The sequence below is a fragment of the Panthera uncia genome, assembly GCF_023721935.1.
Source record: "Panthera uncia isolate 11264 chromosome C1 unlocalized genomic scaffold, Puncia_PCG_1.0 HiC_scaffold_4, whole genome shotgun sequence".
Lineage (NCBI taxonomy): Eukaryota > Metazoa > Chordata > Mammalia > Carnivora > Felidae > Panthera > Panthera uncia.
Genome location: NW_026057585.1, coordinates 100,436,109 through 100,454,609, shown reverse-complemented (window position 1 = coordinate 100,454,609; position 18,501 = coordinate 100,436,109). Strand labels below are relative to the sequence as shown.

Genomic DNA, 18,501 nt, shown 5'->3' with positions numbered 1-18,501 from the left:
CTCGGAATCCAGGGCCACATCTCCGGAAATCCACTTGGAATTGTTTTTTTTTTTCTGGCAGAAAAAGAGCCAGGACTGGCAGTTTAAACAAAACCAGTCTATTTGCATACCGTGTTTGCATGCAGTTGTCTTTGGGCTGAAGGGGGACACCCTGGAAAAGAAGGCGAACCCAGGATGATTCACCCAAAATTTCAGTGTCAGAAAACTGAGGACTGGGAGGAGGTCAACTTAAAGTCAGTCTCATTTGGTAAACTGAGGCCCAGGTAAAAAGTGTAAAACCCACAGCTCTCTCCACATTCTGTCCCCCAGAGAAGCAGTGTCCCTGCCTTCCTCTGACCCCTGCCCCTCAAGACGCGTGGGCTCCCTTTCTGAGCCAGGTGAAGCCGCAGGCACCAGAGCGAGAGCAGAACCACAACCATCCAGAGGGAGGGGCAGCGGCCGCCACCTGGTTTGCACCTGTGCCTTCACCCTGCCCAGTTCCTGAGTAGGACAGCAGGCCCGGAAGGCCAAGGCAAACAGCCGGGTTCCTATGACTGGGTTCCAGCCCCACCCCTGGCACAGGCGTGAAGTTGGGAAGCATCTGGGCAGCCGCTGTCTATTCTATTTAAACGGCCGAGCTGGTCAGAGGGTGCTGGCTGGCCATGCCAGGCACAGGACGGACTGGCCAGCATGTCACTCCCGGCGGCTCACCTGGTCGGCCTGCAGCTCTCCCTCTCCTGCTGCTGGGCTCTCAGCTGCCACAGCACAGAGACGTCTGCCGACTTCAGCCTCCCTGGGGATTACCTCCTGGCAGGTCTGTTCCCTCTACACTCTGACTGTCCGGGCGTGAGGCACCGGCCCACGGTGACCCTCTGTGACAGGTGAGTGAGGGGTCCTGTGCCTCTAGGACCTCTGCCCATCCTCTGTCCTCCTCAGTGAGGATCTTGCCCTTTCTGCCTCCCGAGCCGCCTCCCATCCCTCCCCATCCTGTGGTCACCACCTTCAAGCCTTGGCTGGACCTTCCCTGGCACTTCTGCCCAGGTTCTGCTTTGTAATACGTGATTTTGTCCTGGCTGTTCGAGTGCTTTGTATTCTAAACCCGTTCCGGTCATTTCTGGGCTTTGGGACGTAAGTACGTAGTTAGGTTTTCCCCTGCTTTCATGTCCTCCCCACTCCTCCCCAGGTTCAAACTCCTGTGTCTCCCCGATGGCAAGTGAGGAGGAGAGGGAAGGCACTGGGAGTATATGCTTTGGGAACCTAGCAGAGATACCTGAGATTGGTGCCTTGCCTTTGGGAAGTTGACAGCCTAATAGAGAAAAATATGTTTCCCTCCTAAAGAAGATAGTTATTTGTCATCTGTGCAAGTCACGGGCTTGGGAGGCTCGAGGACTCATTGGGACTCAGTGGCAGGATGCCTTAAACATGACGCACATCTGACAGTCACCTCTACCCTCAAGACGCCTGGGCTCCCTTTCTGAGCCAGGTGAAGCCGCAGGCACCAGAGCGAGAGCAGAACCCACAACCATCCAGAGGGAGGGGCAGCGGCCGCCACCTGGTTTGCACCTGTGCCCTCACCCTGCCCAGTTCCTGAGTAGGACCGCAGGCCCGGAAGGCCAAGGCAAACAGCCAGGGTTCGAGGAAGAAGGTTCTGGAGAGTCTGGTGCATGAGGACTGGCCCGAAGAGCTACAGATAGGAGCCCAGGTAGAGGAGACTTGGGGAAGAGGAGACACATGGATGTCCGCTTCTGAAGGTGTCACCGTGGGAGGCAATGAGCACCCTCTGAGGGACTCATGGACACAAGTGATGGAAATGGCAGAAGACCCTTCTAACAAGCAGAAGGGCTGGAAAGTGAAACGTGCTAGCACACTCTTCAAGCAGAGCTGAACCGTGTTCCTGTTGGGATCCAGTCAGCAGCTCCCGAGAGGCACTGAGGAACACAAGCCCTCACCACGTTCACAAGTGTCCTGATGAGAGAGATACTAGGTAAACGAGGTTCGACAGGTGTGTGGTTAATTTTATACATCAACCTGGCTGGGGTATGGTGCCCAGTTGTTTGGCCAAACACCAGTCTAGATGGGGCTGTGAAGGTTAACATTTAAACCAACAGGGTGAGTAAAGCAGATCGCTTTTCATTGTGTGGGTGGGCCTCATCCAACCAGTTGAAGACCTTAAAAGAAAAGATTGAGGTCCCCCCAAAAAGGAAGAAATTCTGCCTTCGAACTCAACACTGCAGCTTTGACCATTGAGGGCATTTCCAGCCTGCCCTGCAAACGCCAGACTTGCCAGCCCCACAATCATGTGAACCAATTCCTTAAAATAAACTTCTCTTTCTGTCTCTCTATCCAACTGGTTCTGTTTCTCTGCAGAACCCTGACTCACGCAGGTTTCCCTGCTACAGGACTTCATCAGCCTTTCAACACTAATATGCTCATCCAGGGAGGAATGGTTTGTGGTTTCTCCAAGTTGTAACCCCCCCCCCCCGCCGCCCACCCAAAGGCCTGTTAACACAGCTGAGTGTATGGTACAGGGCCCACAGTGAGGTCATGGTGGTAGGGGACGGGACAGATGCCCTCCGAGTTTCCTTTCTACGCTTCCCCCCACCCCCGACGCCAAGAGGGTCTCGGCAAGGCCTTGCCCTTCTGAGCTCTCAGCTTGGCTTTCTCTACAGGCCCGACAGCTTCAACGGTCACGGCTACCACCTCTTCCAGGCCATGCGGTTTGGCATCGAGGAGATAAACAACTCCACGGCCCTCCTGCCGAACGTCACCCTGGGATACCAGCTGTACGACGTGTGCTCGGAGTCTGCCAACATGTATGCCACACTAAACGTGCTCTCCCTGCTGGGGACACATCACATAGAGATCCGAGCAGACCCTTCCCACTATTCGCCTGCCGCCCTGGCTGTCATTGGGCCTGACACCACCAACCACGCAGCCACCACTGCAGCCCTGCTGAGCCCCTTCCTGGTGCCCTTGGTGAGCTGGAGCCCGGGGGCCTGTCCATCTCCCCTGCCGGCAGGTCCAGCGTGGGCTGGTGGAGGGGGGTGGGGCAAGAGCTGCCATGCCCACTCTGGCCCCCTGGGTCTCCTGGGTGGTCACATTGCAAGGGGCCCTGCCCCCTTCACAGTCCCCGCCCCAGCATCCCTTCCTCCCCAAGTGCTGCATCCAGACCTCCCTGCCTCAATGTCCTGAGAAAAACCGTCTCCTTTGAAACTGCTGCCCTTTGCTCTGCCCCCTCCATTCCATCTCCTCTGTGAAGAATGGAACACCCTTTGTTTCCCACCTCACACACTTGTCTACTTCTCCCCACCCTCCTCCTTCCAGTCTTCCTTCCCTCCCTCCCAGCTCAGGCTCAGAGGTGTGGTCCCCCTCCCCCTCCAATGCTGTCCTCCTGGGCCTCACCCTCTCCTCTGCTCATAGGCCTGTCCTAGGCTTCCTCCTCCGCCTATAAGCTGGCTTTACCCCTCTCCGTCTTCCAGGCACCTGTGGTCTTAGAGCTGCCCTCTCTCTGCCCTCGTTCCGTGGAAACTTGTGCACTGAGCTCTCTCTTCTTGTTTGCTTCTCCCTCTCATCACTTGCTTCCCGGGCCCCTGCCCTGACTGCTGCACCACCACTCCTGCTCTTGTGATCTCCAGGGCTTTCTAGATCTCCAGGTCCAGCAAATGCTTTTCAGCCCTTCTTTGCTTGACATGACGACTTTGTGACAAATTTGACCAGTCCTTCAGTGACGCTCTTGCCTCGGCATTTATGACCTGCCACCTCCCTCTCACTTGTGGCACTTCCTTCTCCTCCTCCTCCTTCTCAGTCTCCTTTGGAGAATCTCCTCCCCCCCCCCCGCCCCCTTCTGAAAAAGTGGATGATTCCCAGAGTGCAGGACCGCTCCCTTTCCCAGGCAGGTGCTGGGAGCAAACAACTTTCCCTACTCTTCAAGATTCTTCTGGCTGGTCTAAAGATTAAGTTGATGTGACACAGATCAACAGGAGAAAGTCAAAATCACGTATGTACAGGGAATCTACATAAACATGAGAGGTTCAAAGACAGGCAAAGTGAGGCTTATCTGCTATCCTGAACTATGGAGAAGTGGGTAGGGGTCAGACTTCAAAGGAAAGGAAGACAATTCATAGGAGAAGAGAGAGTGAATGTGCATTACACAATGTTTGCTGGGCCATCCAGAAACAATGGGACATGGAGAGGAATTTTAACAAATCGGACTTTGCTAGGTTCCCCCCCCCCCCCCCCCCGCTTACCCCCCCCAGTTCCTATTGTAATGTAATTCTCTATGGTGACAGCTCCTGAACCTGGGGCAGCTTAGCTCTCTAAATTCTTTTGGGCAGTTAGGGGAAAGGACAAAGTTTCCCCCTGGGTCTTTTGCACCTTGATTATTTTCAACTGGAAATTAACCCACACGCCAAGGTGGCAGATCTTGGGGCAGTTCATTCAGAACCTCTCCACAGGCCGTGGCCCCACGGCTCCACCGCCCATTCCCTAGCTTCTGTCCTGAGTTCTAAGCACTGAGCCTCATTTCTGGCTGCTCTTCCGGGGTCTCCACTTCATGCATCCGGTGGGCCCCCCAGCTGAACCTACCTCCCTATACAACTCAAGCCTCTCTGCTTCCTGCCCACTTGCCTTAAGAGTGACCACCTCCACTCAAGCCAGGAACCCGGTGGGCCACCTACATTCCTCCTTCCCCCACCCCCACAGTTAGCCCACCACCACGGCCTCTGCTTTTACCTTCTATGAGCTGCCGGGCCCATCCCTCTTCTCCGTCACCGCTGCCACGGCTCAAACTCAGGCTGCCAAGCTGTCTCTTCGGGATGATTCCAGCAGTCTCCTAGAGAGTTCTTCCTGACTCTGGTCTTGAGCCTTTTCTAACACATTCTTCACTGAAATCAGATACACCCCTGAAACACAAGTCTGGGCAGATTACCTCTCTGCCTAGACATTTAAGGGGCTCCCCAGGGCCTGCAGATAAAGACCAAGTATCTTAGTTACCTTAGTGCCAGGAGTAGGGCCTCCTGCCCTGACCAGACACGCCTACTTTTGTGCTCCTTCTTCCGGCTTCCAACCTCCTGGGTCAGTTCTCTCACTGGGTGTAGCTTTTGTTCTCTTCCCCTTCTTCTCCCACAAACCTCCCCCTGGGTTTCTGCCTCTTCTTTAGATGTAGCTGGTCGGCCTCCTAGTCCACCAGAGCTCTCCTTGAGAGCCAGGGCTGGGACCATGTCTCCCTCCTCCTCGGGTCCCCGCGCCCAGCACAGGGCCAGCACTTGGAGGCCCTGAGTTGAGGCCAAGGCCACTGAAGTCGCTGAACTGAACCCCCCCCCCCCCCGGCCCCCCTCCGCAGATCAGCTACGAGGCCAGCAGCGTGACGCTCGGAGTGAAGCGGCATTACCCCTCGTTTCTGCGCACCATCCCCAGCGACAAGCACCAGGTGCAGACCATGGTGCTGCTGCTGCAGAGCTTCGGGTGGGTCTGGATCTCGGTGGTCGGCAGCGACGGCGACTACGGGCAGCTGGGGGTGCAGGCGCTGGAGGAGCAGGCCACCCAGCAGGGCATCTGCGTTGCCTTCAAGGACATCATCCCCTTCTCTGCCCGGCCGGGCGACGAGAGGATGCAGGGCATCATGCACCACCTGGCCCGAGCGAGGACCACCGTTGTGGTCGTTTTCTCCAGCAGACAGCTGGCCAGGGTGTTCTTTGAGTCCGTGGTGCTGGCCAACCTGACTGCCAAAGTGTGGATCGCCTCAGAAGACTGGGCCATCTCTAGACACATCAGCAATGTGCCCGGGATCCAGGGCATTGGCACGGTGCTGGGTGTGGCCATCCAGCAGAGGCTTGTCCCTGGCCTGAAGGAGTTTGAAGAGGCCTATGTCCAGGCAGATAAGGGGGCCCCTGGGCCTTGCTCCAGGACCTCCGAGTGCAGCAGCAACCAGCTCTGTAGAGAGTGTCGGGCTTTCACGGCAGAGCAGATGCCCACGCTCGGGGCATTCTCCATGAGCTCTGCTTATAATGCCTACCGGGCAGTCTACGCAGTGGCCCATGGCCTCCACCAGCTCCTAGGCTGTGCCTCTGGAGCCTGTTCCAGGGACCGAGTCTACCCCTGGCAGGTAAGGTAGCCCAGACCCCGGCACCCTGAAATGGGGTGCTTTCCTAAGGCAAACAGAGTGATCCCTCTCTGGCCAACTGAGTGCCGGGGGTGGGGGACAAAGGCCACCCATCAGAAGGCTAATTCCTTCTCTTGGGCTTCACTTCTCTGACCTCAGCCCCTCCCACCACCATGCTCCAGACCCAGGACTAAAAATCTCTGGAAAGGGGGCCTTTTTAGAAGCTTCCTCTCACTCAGGAGGCCAGTTGGGAGGGTTGAGGGGCTTCCTTGGAAGGGAGGGGGCTCTGAATTTCCAGACAGACTGAAACCACCCAAATAGAAGCATTTGCTTCCTAAGCCTTCCGGGTCTGGGAGGTTGAGGAGGAGCAGCCTGCGTCATCTGTGGCTGCTCCATGATCCCCGTTTATCTCAGCTTCTGGAGCAGATCCGCAAGGTGAATTTCCTCCTACACAAGGACACCGTGAGGTTTAATGACAACGGGGACCCTCTCAGTGGCTACGACATAATTGCCTGGGACTGGAGTGGCCCCAAGTGGAACTTCAGGGTCATTGGCTCCTCCATGTGGCCTCCAGTTCATCTGGACATAAATAAAACCAAAATCCGGTGGCATGGGAAGGACAACCAGGTAATGGAGCCATGGTCACTCACCAAGTCACCGCCTTACGGGCAGCCTGGAGCCTGAAGTCACTGTCGACACAGCTCACACGGAGCAGGAGGGGGCCCCGGGTGCCAGGCCAACGTGGCTCTATCCAGCCCTGCCAGGGAAGCCCCACAGACCGCACACAGATGGCCGGCTGCAGCTGGTATACACAACCAGGGGCTGTGCCCTGGGAGTGAGCTGTGAAGGCAGATGCACGGAGATTCCCATTCGCCATGTGAGCATCCCTTGACTTGGGCCACTCCATGTGGTTCCAGAACACCTGTGGCTTCTTGCAGGTGCCAAAGTCTGTGTGCTCCAGCGACTGCCTCGAAGGGCACCAGCGAGTGATTTCGGGTTTCTACCACTGTTGCTTTGAGTGTGTGCCCTGTGAGGCCGGGAACTTCCTCAACAAGAGCGGTGAGTGTCCAAATGAGTGGGAGAATGACTGGGCACTCCCAGGGTCTGTATGGCAGATGAGGGGATCTCCCTTGGGCCACGCATGTGCAGAACCAGAGCCTTGCTCCCTCTGTTGCCAGTTTAGGTACACGTTGTAGAATATTTGCCACGAGATTGAGTTCTGATGAAGCAGAAACAAACAACCAGTTGAAATCCTCAGGTCCACTGTGTCTTTTACTAGAGGGCTCCTGATGCAATCCCTGCAGATGCAATTTTATCCTAAATTCAACCTTTTTATGCGAACAGATGTAATTATGTTCCCTTGTCCCCTCCCATGCTGTCTGTGTGAAGTCCCTTCCGTTGCCCCTGCCAAAGACAGCCAGCACCTTGGACAGCTTGGCCTTGATGCAGATACTATTGTATCCGCAGACAAGAAACATAGCATACTCCACCCAGTGATGATGCAAGGTCAAGATCAGAGAGCAAACTCAGGTAGCTAAGGGCTCAGCCCAGAGCTGGACTCTGTGAGCCACGTTCTTTCCTTTTACTATCTCTGTGGGCGTGAGAACACATCTCTTCTGTTCTCAGAGAGTCAGAGAAACCACAGAATGGCGGCACAGATACGTGGCTTTGGGTAATGGAAGTGCTGGGGAGATGAAAATGCCCTTCCTTTGGGGCTGGTTGCTCCTATTGGATCATAGCCTCACTGGCATGTGGGCAGAGCTACCAGAGTAAGGCCCTCTCTAAGGATCTCTTGGTTTGCAAGCCCCTTCTGGGATCATAAGCCATACAGAACCTACGCAAGGGTCTCCAGAATCTGCAATTAACACAGGCATCTGGAGGAAACACTTGGCCGCGGGGCCCCACTCAGGGCTACCCCCTATCTCGCTGTGTGCAGTAGGAGCCCAGCTTCTGTGGTACAGCGCTCCCAGCACCTTACAGGCCTACATGGCTTCCCTTCCTCATTCCTGCTCTGCTCATCTAGCTCTCAGGAGCCCCCTCCACCTTTTCTTCCAGACCTCCACAGCTGCCAGCCTTGTGGGAAAGAAGAGTGGGCACCTGCGGGAAGTGAAACCTGCTTTCCACGCACCGTGGTGTTTTTGACTTGGCACGAGACCATCTCTTGGGTGCTGCTGGCAGCTAATACGTTGCTGCTGCTGCTGGTGACTGGGACTGCTGGCCTGTTTGCCTGGCACTTAGACACCCCTGTGGTGAAGTCTGCTGGGGGCCGACTGTGCTTCTTCATGCTGGGCTCCCTGGCAGGGGGCAGCTGTGGGCTCTATGGCTTTTTTGGGGAGCCCACGCTGCCCACATGCTTGTTGCGCCAAAGCCTCCTTGCCCTGGGTTTTGCCATCTTCCTGTCCTGCCTGACCATCCGCTCCTTCCAACTGGTCTTCATCTTCAAGTTTTCTGCCAAGGTACCCACCTTCTACCGTGCCTGGGTCCAAAACCACGGTCCTGGCCTATTTGTGGTGATCAGCTCAATGGCCCAGCTGCTCATCTGTCTAACTTGGCTGGCGGTGTGGACCCCACTGCCCACCAGGGAGTACCAGGTCTTCCCTGAGCTGGTGGTGCTTGATTGCACAGAGGCCAACTCACTGGGCTTCATGTTGGCTTTCGCCTACAATGGCCTCCTGTCCGTCAGCGCCTTTGCCTGCAGCTACCTGGGCAAGGACCTGCCAGAGAACTACAACGAGGCCAAATGTGTCACTTTCAGTCTGCTGCTCAACTTCGTGTCCTGGATTGCCTTCTTCACCACGGCCAGCGTCTACCAGGGCAAGTACTTGCCCGCGGTCAACGTGCTGGCGGCGCTGAGCAGCCTGAGTGGCGGCTTCAGCGGTTATTTCCTCCCCAAGTGCTACGTGATCCTGTGCCGCCCAGATCTCAACAGCACAGAGCACTTCCAGGCCTCCATCCAGGAGTACACGAGGCGCTGCGGCTCCACCTGACCAGTGGGGAGGGCAGGGCCTAGCCGGGGAGGTGGGGGGTGGGGGGTGAAGGGGTAGAAGGTGGGGTAGGGGCGCCTCCCCTGCCCTGAGGGTCGAAGGTCGAGCGAGGCGAGCGGGCCCCGCGCCCTCCGGGAGGCCTTTTGGACTCCTGTCTTGGCTCGGGTAGTGTACGCTCACGGGAGTCCAGTCCAGGCTCCGAGCTGCCAATAAAGCGGTGAAACATGCGTCCTGGCTGCTCTAGCTGTCTGAAGCGAGGGTGGGGCGCTGCCTCCTCAACTGCGGACGCCGCGGGAGCCGACCGCAGCCGGAACCCCGGCACTCGGCCCCAGCCCCGAGGGCGCAGCTTGACGTTGCTAAGCAACTCGGGGACGTCAGCCCTGGCAGAGCGATCTGGGCCAAGCCCCCTCTCCTGATACCATTGGCCGTTCTCTGCCTGGTCCCGCCCCAGGGGCGGAGCTAGAAGCCCTGTACCTCCTGGTTTCCCAGCGCGTCCGGCGCTCCCTGACGTCACGTCCGGCGGCGGCGGCGGCGGCGGCGGCGACGGCGGCGTCTCCGTACGGTCGGCCGGGCACGTACCGCCCGGGCAGTTGGTCAGTGGGGCTCTGGAGGCGACGAGGTCCGGGGTCTGTGGGGCCGTCGTAGGGAGGACAGGCCCGGGTGAGGAGTTCGGAGGCAGCAGGGTGTGGGAGGGAAGGGCTGCGGGCCGCCGTGGCCGCCAACTGGAGTGTGACTGCGACCGCCTTCCGCCCGGCCGCCCCGGACGTGTGGGCACGGCGTGGGTTCTGCTCACCTGTCCGCACCCGCAGCTTCCCTGCCACGGGTCCCCTCGCTCTGCCAGGCCGATCAGTTCGCTCTGATTCTCCGTCTCTTTCCCCCACACTGATTCCTTCCACCCGCACCTCTTCACGACCCTGTCCTGTTCTCCGCCAAGCCATGCTTCCGTCCCCAACCTAGTCCGTCTGTGCCCCCGCCACACACTGTCTCTGGCCCACCCAGTATGGCCTGCTCACCTGGCTCCCACTCCCAGGGAGGTGTTCAGTCTATTCCTGTCTGAGCTGACTTCCTCTAACGTTGACCTAAGCCCTCGTTGAGATAAACATGACCAAGTACCGTCCACCTCCCCTTTTGTTCTCCCCAGTCCAGGGGCTTCCCCATGCTACTCCTGGGTTGGGCTTGCCAGGATGTCACTTCTACCTTCCTCTTCTCCAGACAGACCATGGACGGCTCCTTCATCCAGCACAGTGTGAGGGTTCTGCAGGAGCTCAACAAGCAGCGAGAGAAGGGCCAGTACTGCGATGCCACCCTGGACGTGGGAGGCCTGGTGTTCAAGGCACACTGGAGTGTCCTTGCCTGCTGCAGCCACTTCTTCCAGAGCCTCTATGGGGATGGCTCAGGGGGCAGTGTTGTCCTCCCTGCCGGCTTTGCTGAGATCTTTGGTCTCCTGTTGGACTTTTTCTATACTGGTCACCTTGCTCTCACCTCCGGAAACCGGGATCAGGTGCTTTTGGCAGCAAGGGAGTTGCGAGTGCCAGAGGCTGTGGAGCTTTGCCAGAGTTTCAAGCCCAAAACCTCAGTGGGGCAGGCATCAAGTGGCCAGAGTGGGCTGGGGAAACCTACCCCCCGGAATGTAAACAGCCACCTCAAGGAGCCAGCAGGCTTGGAGGAAGAGGAAGTTTCGAAGACACTGGGTCAAGTCCCCAGAGACCAGGAGATCAGTGGCAGTCACAGCCCCGAAAGGCCCCAGCTTGGTCTCCCGGCCCCGAGTGAGGGCCCCTCCTTCCACCGTGGGAAACTCAAGCAAGCCTTGAAGCTTTGTCCCCCAGAAGACAAGGAGCCTGAGGATTGCAAAGCACCTCCAAGACCCTTTGAGGCTGAAGGTGTCCAGCTGCAGGGCGGGAATAATGAGGTACTGTGCCCAGGGTGCTGGGAATGGGGAGGTAGGAGTTGGGGGTGGTGGTGGAGACACTGACACTTTTCTGGGATAGTCTGGACCCCAAGATAGAATCTTCATTAGGTGGGGCTGGAATAGGTTTCCTCCAAACGTAGGAATCCGGCTCCATCCTGCAGCCTCCAGCTAACCTTCCTGTGAGTCACAGCTGTCCAGGGTTGGCAGCTTCTTGGGGTTGGGTAGCTGGCTTCAGGGTTACAGGTGTTTCCCCAGGGTAGTGAAGTCCAGCCAAACTTCCAGTTCACCACAGTCACTGCCCTCCAAATCCAAGATTCCGAGGAGGCCTGCCCTAGGACCTTGATGGGAATAGTCACCGATAAAGGGAGTCATCTTGGGATGGAACTGGAATGAGCCGACTGCCCTGTAGATCTGCCCCCAGAACTCCTAATGGTTCATTTGGTGACCTTGCCTCCTGCTGCCTTTTCTGCTCTAGTGGGAAGTGGTGGTTCAAGTTGAGGACGACGGGGATGGTGATTATGTTTCTGAGAGTGAGGCCTTGCCAACCAGGAGGAAATCAAACATGATCAGAAAGCCCTGTGCTGCAGAGCCAGCCCTGAGCACAGGTTCCCTGGCAGCCGAGCCGGCTGAGAGCAGAAAAGGTAGAGCGGTGCCGGTTGAATGCCCCACATGTCATAAAAAGTTCCTCAGCAAATATTATCTAAAAGTCCACAACAGGTAAACGTTCTGTTTTTCTATTTTTTTTTTTCCTGTCTGCTATTCCCTTGTTGGGGGAGGGGGCCTGCACTCCCTGCTTCTGGGCCACGTGGGGGCTGAGGGCTTTGTCTCACACTCGTAGTGCCCGATGTTGACATGCCTCTCCTCCTCAGGGAGTGAGAATCTAGTGGTGGAACAGATGCTTTCTTCGTCTGTCTCTTACTCTGAGCTTCTGAAGTGGGTCTGTAGACACCTTGTCAATAAGTTCCACCCACTGTGGACCTTGACCGCTAGCTGCCTTTTGCCGAGGGGAGGAGAGAAACCCATGGCTCTGTGCTGTGGCTGAGGCGCCACCTTAGGTATTTCTAAAGCCCAGCAAGGTGGGCTTTGGGCCAAGGTGTCAGTCTCTAGGGTCGGTGCCTCCTGTGATTCTGGGGGAAACGTTAGCCCCATGGTGTCAGTGGAGCCTAAAGGACTATCTGTTTAAAACCGCATTGTCCGGAAAGGTAACCAGGTGCCGTATGAAGCTACGTTAACTTAAAATAAAATAAAAGTACAGTTGGCTTTTCAGATGTAGTAGTCACGTTGTAAGTGCTCGGTAGTCACCCGTGGGCCCCGGCAGCTGACTCGGCACAGACAGGACACGTCCCTGGTTACAGAGAGTTCTCTTAACAGTGCCGCTCCAGGCCAGGCCAGGTGACATGCCTTCCAGTCCTGCCACTTCATAGTCCAAGATGTCACCAGTCTGATTTCTCGCCAGGCCAGGTTGGGCCACACACGTGTTCTCAGTGCGACACTCTGGGAAGCTAGTAGTGATGGGAGCTGGGGGATGCCTGTTTGCTCGCCTTGCTGTGAGGCACCTGCGGCCAGTGGGGTCTGGGGAAGACCCGTGTGGGAGGCACCCTGGAGTGACCCACGTCAGCCTGGATGCTCCCCCAGCAGAAGACTCCGGTGCAGGCCGCTGGACTGGCCTTGAGAACTGCGAGGGGATGTGCCCTCGTGAGGTCATTGGGATGGGGACAAGGACAGTTAATTGAGTGGTGGAGGATGGCCTCTGCGAAGTCGTAAGAGCTCTTCCGGTCTTCTGCTGCGTGGCTGACAAGGCTGTTCTGGGCGCTTGGTGTACCTTAGCGGATAGAGCAGGGGCCTCATGGGGCCTTCCTTCCAGCGGGGCAGAGCAGACTGGAACTGACAGCGACTTGACAGGGTGCTGGAAGGTGGGAAGTGCCACGGAAGAAAGGAGGAGAGTCCCACCTAGGGGTGGGGTGGGGTTGCAGTTTTAAAGGAAGGAATCTTGAGCAGACTCCAAGGAGATGAGGACTTCCACCAAGCGCATGGCAGCGGGGTGGGGGTGGGGGCGGAGGGGAGGGGGTTGTGGGTCCAGGAGAGCCAGAGCAGACAGCTTGGGGTGAGCCAGGGGCCGGTGAGCATCAGGGAGACCAGACCTGGGGAGCGAAGCCCCGCGGTCAGGGGCAGGCCGGCTAGGCCCCCGGCCTTCTCGTTTCACCCCCTGCTCAGTGAAACGGGCAGCATCGCTGGGTTGGGAGCAAAGAGGCGATGAGGTCTGACTATATCTGAGGGCGCCTCTGGCCGCTGAATTTCACGTCTGTCGGGAGGCAGGCTTGGCGGGAACCCAGGGGTGGCATGGCTGTGCTCGGTGATAGCAGTGGAGGTGAGGTGAAGTGCTCAGATTCTGGCTACGGTTTTGAAGGTAAAGCCCGCAGAACTTCCAGGCAGACCGGGTGCTTTCTCTAGGAAGTCGGGACCCAGGGATCATTTCTGTCTTTGCAGAGATGCTAGCCAGCTGGGCCTGTGTGGCCCTGCGGTGGCCCCGCTGTAGGGAGCTGTGCGGGCTCCCACAAGAGGAGGGTTTCTGGGTTCCCCCGTGCAGGTGCATCAGCCAGGCCTGAACAAGCCTCGTGGTGAGCCGTGGCCGGCCTCAGGACCACTCTTGCGCTGCACTGTGGAGCACGGCGCTGTCGGTGGGGGAGCCAGAGGGACACCGGGTGAGGGGGAGGCGGGCAGTTACTCAGTCTCCCGCACCCGCCGTGGCTTTTCCTGGCAGGAAACACACTGGGGAGAAACCCTTTGAATGTCCCAAGTGTGGAAAGTGCTACTTTCGGAAGGAGAACCTCCTGGAGCACGAAGCCCGGAACTGCATGAACCGCTCGGAACAGGTACTTGCGGGCACTGGCCAAGGACTCTGTGGGCAGGGGACGCTGGCCTTCGTCTTCCTGCCATCTGAGAGGGGCCCTCAGGAAGCCGTCTTAGGATTGTAAACTCAAGAGAGCTGGAGTGTCCGCTCCAGCGGATGCCATCGAGTCCGCTTCCTGGTATTACAGGTGGGGACACTGGTCCCGAGGGCGGAAGGGACCGGCCCCAGAGGGACTTTTTGGAAAGCATTTTGAGTTTGCCTGCTTGGGTCCCTGGACTCTGGAGAAGGGGCGCCTTGGTGGGGACGGGCTGCTGCCCCCACCCTGCTGGCCGGCCCACGTGACGTGGCCGGCTGAACCCCACCCTCTCCTCCTAGAGGCCTGTCGTGTGTGGGGTCTGCGGGTGAGGTCTCCCGGCTCCTGCCCCCAGCCTGTGTGGTGGGTTTGCAGTGCTCAGCCACGGTCAGGGTCAGGGCAGGCAGGTCACGTGTTGCCCTCTCCCACCCTAGCGTCCCCCCCCTCGGGCAGACTCCTCCCAGCAGCGAGTGGAAGCCCGGGCAGAGGCTGCCGTCGCAGGCAGAGGCCCCCCCCTGATGCCGGCCCTGCTTGCCCCTCACACTGCCAGGTCTTCACGTGCTCCGTGTGCCAGGAGACCTTCCGCCGGAGGATGGAGCTGCGGGTGCACATGGTGTCCCACACGGGGGAGATGCCCTACAAGGTCAGGCTCGGCCTGTCCCCGGGGCCGTGGGCGGAGGGGCAGCCCCTAGATCCCTCTTGCCAAGCCCTGAACGTGGGGTGATGTTAGGCACCTCCCTCTCACCAGCTGTCAAGATGCCCAGCCTTCTGGACCCATCCAGCATCCCCTCCCTTCAGGCAGTGCCCCTGGCCCTCTCTGGGTCCTTTTTCTTTCTGTGGAGGGCAGGCTCGGCATCTCCGTGGGCATGGCATGGTCGGAGGGGGGGGTCCTCTCTGGAGCGTCCTTCACACCAAGGAGCCTCCTGTCGTCTCGGGCTGGGCCCTGCCTGTGGGTTGCTGCCCCGATAGCCTAGGGGTGGCCAGGATTCCCATTGGTGTGGGTGGCCTCCGAGGTGACCTCGGGCCTGTTTTCCAGTGCTCCTCCTGCTCCCAGCAGTTCATGCAGAAGAAGGACTTGCAGAGCCACCTGATCAAACTCCACGGAGCCCCCAAGCCCCACGCCGTAAGTGCCAGGCTGTGCTGAGAACTGGGAGCTGGCCGTAGAGAGGTGGCCACAGCCGCGTCAGACCCGGCAGGCTGTGTGGTTCCTGTCGTGCGGGGGGCCAGGGAACCCCTCCCTGTTCTCAGCCTGGTCTCACTCCCTTTGCCTCACAGTGTCCCACCTGTGCCAAGTGCTTCCTGTCCCGAACAGAACTGCAGCTGCACGAGGCCTTCAAGCACCGAGGGGAGAAACTGTTCGTGTGTGAGGAGTGTGGGCACAGGGCCTCAAGCCGAAACGGCCTGCAGATGCACATCAAGGCCAAGCACAGGTGCGGGCTGGCCGGGCTTCCCCGGGGCCTGGTCCTACTGCCGGCCTGGAGGGTCCAGAAGGCAGCTAGGTGATGCTCGTGTGGGACAGAACGTTCTCCACCCCGAGTCCGGTGCCTGTAGCCTCTTTGGTGGGGGCACCTGAGGGGGGAAGTAGGCTTGCCGGGCAGAAAGGCTGAGGGAGAGGACCTCAGGGTAACATGATGGCAGATTCTTAGTTTTGTGGTTCCCGGGATGGCGCCGGTGCCCCTCCTGTCACTGCCCGAGCCCTTGTGCCGCACGGCTGGTCTCGGCCTGCGCCCGGTCCCACGGCTCAGGCGGGTTTGCCTCGGCCTGGCCGGTTTCCCTGGCTCCGGGGCCAGCCGTGCTCCCAGCTGTCGCGGGGTGAAGGGGGCTGCTTCCCATGGTGATGCTCCTGCCCCGCCCCCTGCTCCGGACAGGAATGAGAGGCCGTACGTGTGTGAGTTCTGCAGCCACGCCTTCACCCAGAAAGCTAATCTCAACATGCACCTGCGTACGCACACGGGCGAGAAGCCCTTCCAGTGCCACCTCTGCGGCAAGACCTTCCGCACCCAAGGTGAGGCAGGCCTGTCCTCTCCCCGTCCCGGGCCGCGGCGCAGCGGCTGAGCCCCCGCCTTGTCCCCACAGCCAGCCTGGACAAGCACAACCGCACTCACACTGGCGAGAGGCCCTTCGGCTGTGAGTTCTGCGAGCAGCGCTTCACCGAGAAGGGGCCCCTGCTGAGGCACGTGGCCAGCCGCCACCAGGAAGGCCGGCCCCACTTCTGCCAGATCTGTGGGAAGACCTTCAAAGGTACCTGGGCCTGCGGGAGGCTCCTGGCTCTCACCCTTCCCCAGGCACGCCCTGCGTGGGGTGGAGGGTGGGCCGTATCCCGCTGACCGGGGCCAGAGAGCGTCCGCGGGGAGAGGTCAGGCACGGCGGTGGCTGTCGCACGCTCCTTCTTGGTGCCAGTCTTCCTACCAGAGAATCTCTTCTCCCTGTGCGTTAAAGACTGGACCTTGGAGCTGCGGTGACAGGGCAGGGCGGGAGCCCTGGAGGGTCTCGTGCAGTGGCACCCTCAGGGTGGCATTGGAGCCTGGCAGGGCCCTCGGAGCAGCTGCAGACCCCGGACTGCCCTCATCTGGGCACCGTGGTGCCCACTTCCTGCCTCCCCTCAACACCGGGGTCCCCTCCCTCCCACAGCCGTGGAGCAGCTGCGCGTGCACGTCCGAAGGCACAAGGGCGTCAGGAAGTTCGAATGCACCGAGTGCGGCTACAAGTTCACCCGGCAGGTAGGCCTGGGGCCGGCCGGGGTCCCTCCTCCTGCCCCCCACCCCGGGGCCCTCCCTGCCCAGCCCTGAGTCCCCTCGCCCTCCAGGCCCACCTCCGGAGGCACATGGAGATCCACGACCGGGTGGAGAACTATAACCCGCGGCAGCGCAAACTCCGGAACCTGGTCATTGAGGACGAGAAGATGGTGGTGGTGGCACTTCAGCCACCCGCCGAGCTGGAGGTGGGCTCGGCCGAGGTCATCGTGGCATCCCTGGCGCAGGGCGGCCTGACCTCCCAGCTGCCCAGCCAGAGACTCTGTGCGGAGGAGAGCCTGGTGAGCTCCGGGGTCATGGAGCCCTCGCTCATCATCACGGCAGCCATCCCTGAGGACTGTGACACGTAGCACCCCTGCCACCACAGCCCACTTGGCCCCAGCCCCCAATAAATCACACGGTTCGGGACTCCATCGTTTCAGCCTATCTGGCGGTCTGTTCCCCAGTAACCTGGTGTCCGTGGTGTGCTGCTTTCCTGTCGAATCTTCTAGGAGAAACGGTGCCTCACCTGGCCATCTCTGTGCCTCAGGGTGCTGCTCGGCCAGCCGCTTCCCCACCTCGTTGGGAGACCTCAGCAGAGGCAGACCCTGGGCGGGTGTCTTTAGGGGCCAGGCCCTGGCCCGGGTGCTCTTGTCTCACTGTCAGGGTTCTAGGACTGGGAGCCATGGCGTTGCTGTTTCACAGCTGGGGTGCTGCCAGCTAGTGGGGATGGGATTCAGGGCCCCCGACGATGACCTCGCCCCGCCAGCCTGCTGCGGATCCCAGGGGGGAGCCTGAGGTAGGGCTCGTGGTCAGCAGGCTCTGGACCCTGGCTGGCAGATGACGGCAGACAGGATCCTTCCCTCGGGAGGGTCCTCACTTGCTTTGCCGGTGCAGGTGGCCTGGAGTGCCGGCAAGGCCAAGTTTAGAATGACAAGAGGCCTTGCTGGTGCCCGGGTTCTGCAGGGACGGCAGGGCCGGGTGCGCATCCTGCAGGAAAAGCGTGTGGGTGCCGGCGCCCACGTTCCCCCTCAGCTTCTTCACTGACAGCCCTGTTGCCCGAGGCAGGCGACTCCTCCGTGTCCTCCCCTTCAACGGAATTAGTAATAGCACCCGCTTTGTAGACAAGGATTCGGTGAGAGGGCCCGCGGTTACCTCCCGCCAGATGGCAAGCTGCCCCAGGATTTCCCTGGAGGCTGGTGAGGGCGCGGTTGCGGGGGAGGGTGTCTGTGCCTGGGAAGGCGGTGCTGGCTGTGGGCCTGGGTCCCTCTCCACGGGCTGCCCAGGCTTCCTCACAGCATGGTGGCTGTGTGCCAAGGACCCATGTTCCAGCCAGAGCCGTGAAGCCTCATGACCTAGCCCTCCAGTCACAGTGTCCCCTTTGCCACGTGGTGCTGGTCCAGGCAGACACCGGAACCTCACTGCCCAGGTTCAAGGGCAGGGGATATAGGCCCCACCCGCTGATGGGTGTCCAGCTCCGCACACACATTCTACAACCACCTGACGCACAGCAGAGGTGCTCTGCTTAGTGCCCGGCACGAAGCGAACTCTGAATTGGGGCAGTGACAGTCACGAGCAAGTGCTCAAGTTGGGCACCACCTAAATCTTATCACTGGAAGACTCCTGAAACACGAGCTCCACACTGCCCAATTCCTCCTGGAGTCTGAGGAAGGAAACGATCTGTTTTACACCCAGAACCCATCTAACCGTCTTTCCTTGTATTCCTCGACCACTGGGGTGCTCAGAGGTAAGGCCCATATTCAGGCACAACAGCCGATGCCCAGACTGCGAACTGCCTCAGCTCTATTTCAGTGAGGTTATTAAAAAATAAACTATGGCCTCAAAATGCTCCCTTCCCCACAAAGAAACCGGC

The 18,501-nt window shown here is 59.3% G+C and overlaps 2 protein-coding genes across 4 annotated transcripts; both read left to right on the top strand.

Annotated features, from left to right (window-relative positions):
• Positions 1 to 445: 445 nt before the first annotated feature.
• TAS1R1 (taste 1 receptor member 1) lies at positions 446 to 9,071 on the top strand. Its single transcript, XM_049618185.1, has 6 exons — positions 446 to 860; positions 2,649 to 2,955; positions 5,321 to 6,082; positions 6,494 to 6,706; positions 7,018 to 7,138; positions 8,135 to 9,071. Exons 1-6 carry the CDS (start codon positions 670 to 672, stop codon positions 9,064 to 9,066), a joined length of 2,526 nt encoding a protein of 841 aa, XP_049474142.1. The 5' UTR covers positions 446 to 669; the 3' UTR covers positions 9,067 to 9,071.
• Positions 9,072 to 9,584: 513 nt separating this feature from the next.
• Positions 9,585 to 17,062, top strand: ZBTB48 (zinc finger and BTB domain containing 48). 3 transcript variants are annotated; one of them, XM_049618182.1, is made up of 11 exons: positions 9,585 to 9,656; positions 10,276 to 10,972; positions 11,448 to 11,689; positions 13,734 to 13,845; positions 14,447 to 14,539; positions 14,933 to 15,019; positions 15,172 to 15,326; positions 15,765 to 15,901; positions 15,973 to 16,137; positions 16,528 to 16,616; positions 16,703 to 17,062. In XM_049618182.1, exons 2-11 carry the CDS (start codon positions 10,283 to 10,285, stop codon positions 16,997 to 16,999), a joined length of 2,067 nt encoding a protein of 688 aa, XP_049474139.1. In that variant the 5' UTR covers positions 9,585 to 9,656; positions 10,276 to 10,282; the 3' UTR covers positions 17,000 to 17,062. The 3 variants fall into 3 exon arrangements, with proteins under 3 accessions (XP_049474139.1, XP_049474138.1, XP_049474137.1); XM_049618181.1 differs by having other exon boundaries at positions 9,594 to 9,723; positions 10,280 to 10,972; XM_049618180.1 differs by having other exon boundaries at positions 9,594 to 9,723.
• The last annotated feature ends 1,439 nt before the right edge of the window (positions 17,063 to 18,501 follow it).